We start from the raw sequence: 8,825 nt of genomic DNA, 5'->3' as shown, positions 1-8,825 counted from the left end.
CCCAAAAATGAGAAGGCGACCCCCCAAAAATGAGGAGGGGACCCCAAAAATGAGAAGGGACCCCCCAAAAATGAGGAGGGGACCCAAAAATGAGGAAGGGACCACAAAAATGAGGAAGGGACCCCCAAAAATGAGGAGGGAACCCCAAAAATGAGGAGGGGACCCCCAAAAATGAGGAAGGGACCACAAAAAATAAGGGACCCCCAAAAAATGAGGAGGGGACCCCCAAAAATGAGGAGGGGACCCCAAAAATGAGGAGGGGACCCCCAAAAATGAGGAGGGGACCCCCAAAAATGAGGAGGGAGCTGGGGGAGCCCAAGAGGTTGGGGGGAGCAAAGGGATGGACCTGGAGGGAGTTGAGGGTTTCGGGGTGCAGTGGGGACACTCTGGTGACAATTTGGGGACCCCCAGGACGGGCGGGGGCCCCCAAAAATGCTGGGAGGACCCCAAAAGTGCTGGGGGACCCCAAAAGTGCGGGGGGGGACCCCAAGAATGGAGAAGTGAGATGAAAAAAAAGGCTGGGGGGGAGCCAAGAGGTTGGGGGACCCCAAAGATGAACCTGGAGGGAGATGGAGAAGTGGGGGTGCAGTGGGGACACCGTGGTGACAATTGGGGGACCCCCAGGACTGGCAGGGGGACCCCAAAAATGATGGGGGACCCCAGGAATCTTGGGGGGACCTCAAAGACGCTGAGTGGACCCTAAAGACGCCGTGGGGACGCCAGGAATGGCGGGGGGACCCCAGGAATGAACCCGGAGGAAGACAGAGAAGTGGGGGTGCAGCGGTGACACCTCGGTGACAACCCCGAGGGGACCCCGGGATTGTCAGGGGGGACCCCAAAAATGCTGTGGGGACCCCAGGGGGACCCCAAAGATGCTGCGGGCACCCCAAAGACACTGGGGGGACCCCAAGGATGAACCTGAAGGGAGATGGAGGAGTCAGGGTGCAGTGGAGACACCTCGGTGACAATTTGGGGACCCTGAGGGGACCCCAGGACTGTCAGGGGGACCCCAAAAATGCTGTGGGGACCCCGGGGTGATCCCAAAGATGCTGAGGGGTCCCCGGAATTCTTGGGGGACCCCAAAATGCTGTGGGGACCCCAGGGTGATCCCAAAGATGCTGAGGGGTCCCCAAAAATGCTGTGGGGACCCCAGGGTGATCCCAAAGATGCTGAGGGGTCCCCAGGATTGTCAGGGGGACCCCAAAAATGCTGTGGGGACCCCAGGGTGATCCCAAAGATGCTGAGGCGACCTCAGGATTGTCAGGGGGACCCCAAAAATGCTGTGGGGACCCCAGGGTGACCCCAAAGATGCTGAGGGGACCTCAGGATTGTCAGAGGGACCCCAAAATGCTGTGGGGACCCCGGGGTGATCCCAAAGATGCTGAGGGGTCCCCAGGATTGTCAGGGGGTCCCCAAAAATGCTGTGGGGACCCCAGGGGGACCCCAAAGATGCTGAGGGGACCTCAGGATTGTCAGGGGGACCCCAAAAATGCTGTGGGGACCCCTGGGATCAACCCGGCGGAAAACAGACGATGGGGGGTGCAGCGGTGACAACGCGGGGACCCCAAAATTCCCCCCCCCCCCCCCGCCAAGGCCCCCCCACCTGGCCGAAGGAACCCTTGCCGATGAGGGAGTCGATCTCGTAACGATCGAGCCAGCGCTCGCCGCTGCGGACGATGTAATCGTGGTTGTCGTCGTCGTAACCCTCGTTCCAGAGGCGCCGTTCTTTTTTGGTGCCGGCGTCTTCGGGGGGGCCCTGCTGCGCCCGACGCTTTCTTTTTGGCGTAATAAACCTGGGGAGGGGGACGTTAGGAAATTTGGGGGGGGGGGGGGGGGGGATATCGAGCCCCCCCCCCCCCCCCCCCCCCCGGTTTTTGGGCGCGCGAGCGCCCCGTTCTGACCTCATTGATGTGTTTGTAGGTTTTGATGAGGTCGACGGAGAGTTGCGGAGGGGAGCGTTGCCGGCGTCGCGGAAATTCAAAGGGATGCGCCGCTGGAGGAGGTTTAGTTCCGGAAGGATCTGGAAAAGGGGGGGGGGGGAACAGAGAGTTGGGGTTTGGGGGGTACTGGGAGTACTGGTGGGCTTTTGAGGGGGGACTGGGGTGAACTGGGGGGTCTGGTGGGCTCCATGGGGGGGGAATTGGGGTGAACTGGGGGGCCTGGTGGGCTTTGGGGGGTGAATTGGGGTGAACTGGGGGGGCCTGGTGGGGTTTGGGGGGGGAATTGGGGTGAACTGGGGGGCCTGGTGGGGTTTGGGGGGGGAATTGGGGTGAACTGGGGGGCCTGGTGGGGTTTGGGGGGGGTATTGGGGGTCCCAGTGGGCTCAGAGCGGGGCACTGGGGTGAACTGGGGGGCCTGGTGGGCTCCGGGGGGGGGGAACTGGGGTGAACTGGGGTCCTGGTGGGCTTTGAGGGGGGAATTGGGGGTCCCAGTGGGCTCTGTGGGGGGGACTGGGGTGAACTGGGGGTCCCAGTGGGCTCAGAGGGGAAAACAGGGGTCCCAGTGGGCTCTATGGGGGGGGACTGGGGTGAACTGGGGGTCCCGGGGGGCTTTGGGGGGGTCCCCAGGGTGCCCGTGTCCCCCCCGGGGGGTCTCAGGGCTGGCCCCAAGGGTCCTAGTGCCCCCCCTTCCCATTTCAGGGGTCCCCAGGGTGCCCGTGCCCCCACCCAGGGGTGCCCAAAGGGTCCTAGTGCCCCCCCACCCCCCCCCTCCCATTTTTTGGGGGTACCTGGGGGGGCTCGGCCATGGGCTGGAGGTTGGCGAAGGGGGCATGGCCGGGCTGACCCGACATGGTGGGCTCAGAGCGGTGGCAAACGCCCGGCCAGGCCGGCCCCGGGCATCCTGCGCTGCGGCCGCGGCTGCCGCCACCTGCGGGGAGAGAGCCGGGGGGGGGGGAAGTGGGGTGGGGGGTGTTGGGGGCAGGGGGGGTCTGAATCTGCCCCCGCCCCCCCCCCCCCCAAACCCACCACGGCCAGCAGAGGGAGGAGGAGCTGCGGTTGGTGTTGAGTATCAGTAGGGTCCAGAGTGAACACATGCAACGAATGGCGCGATTTCACCAACTGAAGTTAGTAAATTGACGGTCGACCATCAGTAGGGTCCAGAGTGAACATGCACAAACCACGACCCAATCTCATCAACCACAGTGACTAAACCGCCTGTTGACCATCAGTAGGGTCCAGAGTGAACACATACAACGAATGGCCCGATATCAGCAACTGAAGTTAGTAAATTGACAGCCGACCATCAATAGGGTCCAGAGTGAACACACACAACGAATAGGCCGATCTTACCAACTGAAGTTACTAAATTGACGGTTGACCATCGGTAGGGTCCAGAGTGAACGTGCACAAACCACGACCCGATCTCATCAACCACAGTGACTAAATCGCCGGTCGACCATCAGTAGGGTACAGAGTGAACGTGCACAGCGAACGGCTCAATCTTATCAGCCGGGGTGAGTAAATTGATGGTTGACCATCAGTAGGGTCCAGAGTGAACGCGCACAACAAACGGCCCAATCTCATCAAGTGGGGGGACTAAATCGATGGTCAACCGTCAGTAGGGTCCAGAGTGAACACGCACAACAAATGGCCCAGTCTCATCAAGCGGGGGGACTAAATCGATGGTCAACCGGCAGTAGGGTCCAGAGTGAACGTGCACAATGAACGACCAGTTTCATCTCTTAGAGCGAGCACACCGACATTCAACTGTTAGTAGGACCCAGAGTGAACACACACAAAATGTGGCCGCAGCCACGTTCCATACAGGAGGCAGGATTAACTCTCGCCCATCAGCAGGGCCCAGAGTGAACACACGCAACAAATGGCCCAATCTCATCTCTCAGGGTGGACAAGATCAACGTTCAACCATCAGTAGGGCCCGGAGTGAACGCGCACAACGAACTACCTTAACTGCAGCCTAAGAGTGTGCAAGACTGGTTCTTGGCCATCAGTAGGGCCCAGAGTGAACAGGCCAGCCAGGTGCCCCCCCCCCCCCCCGCCTGCCCCTCCCTGGGTGGGGTTTTCCCCTTGAGTCATCAGTAGGTTCCACCAGAGACAGCTGTCAGTAGGGCCCAGAGTGAACATGACAAGCGCCCCCAGGCTGAGATGCCCCTCGAGCCATCAGTAGGGCCCAGAGTGAACACGGCTGCGGGAATGGGGGGGGGGAAGCGGCCGCTCTACCCGCCAGCGTTGCCGCCCAGCTGATCCTGCCATGGCAACAGGCTTCCCATTGGCTGCCCGCCCTCCCCTGCGGCCAATAGCGAGCCGGCGGCCCTGCCAGTGGGCGGGGCCACGGCTGCAAGCTGGGGCGGGGCCTAAACACACCCCCCCGGGTCCTAAACACCCCCCCTCCAGTTGCCCCACCCCCGGGGGGGGGGGCATTAAGGGACCCAGACCAAACCAGTATGGACCAGTATGGGGCAGGGGGGGAACTGGGAGGTAGCACTGGGCAGGGGGAAACTGGGACGGGACTGGGGGGAACTGGGATGGGACTGGGAGGAACTGGGATGGGACTGGGGGGAACTGGGATGGGACTGGGGGGAACTGGGAGGAACTGGGATGGGACTGGGACGGGACTGGGAGAGGACTGGGATGCCCAACCAGTCGTGGGGAACCCAAACCAGTATGGGGGAAACCTACCTGGACTGGGAGAGCCACACCTGTACTGGGAAGGGTGAACTGGTACTGGGCGGGGCTGGGGGATCCCTACTGGGACTGGGGGATCCATACTGGGACTGGGGGGGTCGTACTGGGACTGGGGGATCCATACTGGGACTGGGAGGGTCATACTGGGACTGGGGGGGATCCATACTGGGACTGGGAGGATCAGACCTGTACTGGGAGGGTCATACTGGGACTGTGGGATCCATACTGGGACTGGGAGGGTTGTACTGGGACTGGGGGATCCATACTGGGACTGGGGGGGGTCATACTGGGACTGGGGGATCCATACTGGGACTGGGAGGGTCGTACTGGGACTGGGGGATCCATACTGGGACTGGGGGGGTCGTACTGGGACTGGGGGATCCATACTGGGACTGGGAGGGTCATACTGGGACTGGGAGGGTCATACTGGGACTGGGGGATCCATACTGGGACTGGGAGGATCAGACCTGTACTGGGAGGGTCATACTGGGACTGGGGGATCCATACTGGTCCCGGGAGGGCTGTACTGGGACTGGGGGATCCATACTGGTACCAGAAGGGTCATACTGGGACGGTCATGGACCACAGAACCCATACTGGGACTGGGAAAGTCATACTGGGAGGGTCATACTGGTGCGGGGGGATCCATACTGGTACTGGGAGAGTCATGCAGGGACTGCGACGTTCATACTGGTTTTAGGTGATACATACTGGGACTGGGAAGATTAGGGGATCCGGGAGAGTCATACTGGGACTGAAAAATCTATACTGGTACCAGGAGGATCATACTGGTACTGGGAGGGTCATACACATACTGGGAAGACTGGGGAATCTGGGAGGGTCGTACGGGGACTGGGGGACTCATACTGGGACTGGGAGGGTCATACTGGAATTGAAAGCATCATACTGGGACTGGGACATCCATACTAGAACCGGGAGACTTTTACTGGTCCCAAGAAAATCATACTGGAACCAGGAGGGTCATACTGGAACCACGAGGGCCTTACTGGTCCCGGGAGGGTCATACTGGGACTGGGGGATCCATACTGGTCCCAGGAGGGTCACACTGGAACTGGGAGGGTCATACTGGAACTAGGGGATCCATACTGGTCCCGGGAGGGTCATACTGGGACTAGGGGACCCATACTGGGACTGGGGGATCCATACTGGGACTGGGAGGGCCATACTGGGCACAGGAGAGTCATACTGGGACTGGGAGGGTCATACTGGGACTGGGAGGGTCATATAGATCCAAACAAGGTTATACTGGGACTAGGGGATCCATACTGGGACTGGGAGAGCCACATTCATCCCAGGAGGGTCATACTGGGACTGGGAGGGCTATACTGGTCCCGGGAGGATTATACTGGGACTAGGGGATCCATACTGGGACTGGGAGACCCATACTGGTCCTGCGAGGGTCACACTGGGACAGCCATACTGGTCCCGGGAGAGTTATAATGGGACTAGGGGATCCATACTGGGACTGGGAAAGCCATACTGGTGCCGGGAGGGTTATACTGGGACTGGGAGGGCCATACTGGTGCCAGGAGGGTTATACCAGGACTAGGGGATCCATACTGGGACTGGGAGAGCCATACTGGGACTGGGAGGGCCTTACTGGTGCCAGGAGGGTCATTCTAGGACTGGGAGGGTCACACTGGGACTGGGACAACCACAGTGGTCCCAGGAGGGTTATACTGGGACTGGGACAACCATACTGGTCCCAGGAGGGTTATACTGGGACTAGGGAATCCATACTGGGACTGGGAAGGCCATACTGGGACTCAAAGGGTCACACTGGTCCTGGGAGGGTTATACTGGGACTGGGGGGGGGTCATTCTAGGACTGGGAGGGTCACACTGGTCCCAGAAGGGTTATACTGGGACTGGGAGAGCCATACTGGTCCCAGGAGGGTCACACTTGGACTGGGAGAGCCTTAGTGGTGCCAGGAGGGTCATACTGGGACTGGGAGGGTCACACTGGTCCCGGGAGGGCCATACTGGGACTGGGACAGTCATACTGGGACTGGGAGGGCCTTACTGGTGCTGGGAGAGCCATACCGGGACTGGGACAGTCATACTGGTGCCAGGAGGGTCATAGTGGGACTGGGAGAGCCATACTGGGACTGGGAGAGCCTTAGCGGGACTGGGAGAGCCATACCAGTCCCAGGAGGGTCATACTGGGACTGGGAGAGCCATACTGGTCCCAGGAGGGTCACACTGGTCCCGGGAGGGTCATACTGGGACTGGGAGAGCCTTACTGGTGCTGGGAGAGTCACGCATACTGGGACTAGGGGATCCATACTGGGACTGGGAGAGCCATACTGGTCCAGGAGGGTTATACTGGGACTGGGACAGTCATACTGGTCCCGGGAGGGCCATGCTGAGACTGGGACAGTCATACTGGTCCCAGGAGGGTTATACCGGGACTGGGACAGTCATACTGGTCTCGGGAGGGCCTTAGTGGTGCCGGGAGGGTCACACTGGGACTGGGAGAGCCTTACTGGGACTGGGAGAGCCTTACTGGTGCTGGGAGGGCCATACTGGGACTGGGAGGGCCATACCAGTCCCGGGAAGGTTATACTGGGACTAGGGGATCCATACTGGGAGTGGGAGAGCTATACTGGTCCCAGGAGGGTCTTACTGGTGCTGGGAGGGTCATGCTGGTCCCGGGACAGCCATACTGGGACTGGGAGAGCCTTACTGGTGCTGGGAGGGCCATACTGGGACTGGGACAGTCATACTGGGACTGGGAGAGCCATACTGATGCCGGGAGAGTCATACTGGGACTAGGGGATCCATACTGGTGCCGGGAAGGCCATGCTGGGACTGGGAGAACCATATTGGTGCCGGGGGAGTCATACATACTGGGATTGGGAGGGCCATACTGGGACTGGGACAGCTATACTGGGACCGGGAGGACCATACTGGGACCGGGACAACCCTACTGGTCCCACCACCAGTTACTGGGACAAACGTCATCGCCGGTACCGGGCCCAAGCCCCGCCCCCCCCCTCCCCTCCCCCTCCCGGGTGTGAGGGGAGAGCCCCTCCCCCCCCCCCCGAAAAAAAAAAAAAACCAACCAAATCCCCCCCGCTACGATTCACCAAAAAAACCCCAAACCCCCCAAATCTCACCTCGGGGCGGCGTCTCTGACGGCGGGTGAGGTAAAGGGGGGGAAAAAAAGGGCAAAACCGATCGAAATCCGGGCACCGGCGCCCGGCGGCCCCGGGATTTCCCAGTAATGCCCGAGGAAAATGGCGGCCACAACAAACCCCCCGCGCTACCGCCGCACTGCGCAGGCGCCTGCCCGCCCCGCCCCGGGGGTTTGGGCCAATGGGGGAGCGGAGGAGCCGGTGGCTTCGTCCAATGAGCGTTCGGGGAGGAGTAGAAGGGGAGGGGGGGAAAAAGGGGAGGGGAGGGGCTTGCTGGGGGGAGGAGCCCCCGCCCGGCCGCTGCGGCGCATGCGCGGTGCCGCGCCAGTCCCGACTCAGGGAGGGGGCGGGGCCCCGCTGGAGGGACCCGCCCCGACTCAGGACGGGGGCGGGGCCTCGCTGGAGGGACCCGCCCCGCCGAGGGGGTGTGGCTTAAGGGGGAACTGAATGCCCGCCCCCCCTCAGGGCCTAATTAACCCCACCGGGGCCTAATTAACCCCACCGGGGCCTAATTAACCCCACCGGGGCCTAATTAACCCCACCGGGGCCTAATTAACCCCACCGGGGCCTCATTACCAGCCCCCAGAACTTAATTACCCCCATCAGGACCCAATTAACCCCCTTAGGGCCTAATTACACCCCCCCGGCACTTAATTACCCCCCCTCAGGGCCTAATTACCCCCTCCCCCAGGGCCTAATTACCCCCTCCCCCGGGGCCTAATTACCCCCCCAATTACCCCCCTTAGGGACTAATTACTCCCCCTCAGGACCTAATTACCCCCCCAGGCACCTAATTACCCCCCTCGCGGCCTAATTACCCCCCCTTAAGGACCTAATTACCCCCCCCAGGCACCCAATTACCCCCCCCAGGCACCCAATTACCCCCCCCAGGCACCCAATTACCCCCCCTCAGGACCTAATTACCCCCCCTCAGGACCTAATTACCCCCCCCGGCACTTAATTACCCCCCCCGGCACTTAATTACCCCCCCCCGGCACTTAATTACCCCCCCATTTCCCCCC

General features: G+C 61.3%; 1 protein-coding gene across 1 annotated transcript; it reads right to left on the bottom strand.

Moving 5' to 3' along the window:
• Positions 1 to 183: 183 nt before the first annotated feature.
• On the bottom strand, positions 184 to 7,913 carry LOC142026088 (dual specificity tyrosine-phosphorylation-regulated kinase 1B-like). The gene is made up of 4 exons (XM_075018912.1): positions 7,786 to 7,913; positions 2,729 to 2,868; positions 1,902 to 2,020; positions 184 to 1,793 (listed from the first exon to the last, which is right to left on the bottom strand). The coding sequence occupies exons 2-4, from the start codon at positions 2,789 to 2,791 to the stop codon at positions 1,511 to 1,513; spliced, it is 465 nt and encodes a 154-aa protein (XP_074875013.1). The 5' UTR covers positions 2,792 to 2,868; positions 7,786 to 7,913; the 3' UTR covers positions 184 to 1,510.
• Between the last annotated feature and the right edge of the window lie 912 nt (positions 7,914 to 8,825).

Source organism: Buteo buteo, chromosome 31 (assembly GCF_964188355.1).
Source record: "Buteo buteo chromosome 31, bButBut1.hap1.1, whole genome shotgun sequence".
In the NCBI taxonomy this organism is placed as follows: Eukaryota; Metazoa; Chordata; class Aves; order Accipitriformes; family Accipitridae; genus Buteo; species Buteo buteo.
Note: the sequence above shows the minus strand (reverse complement) of the source record. Positions and strands in the feature narration are given on the sequence as shown.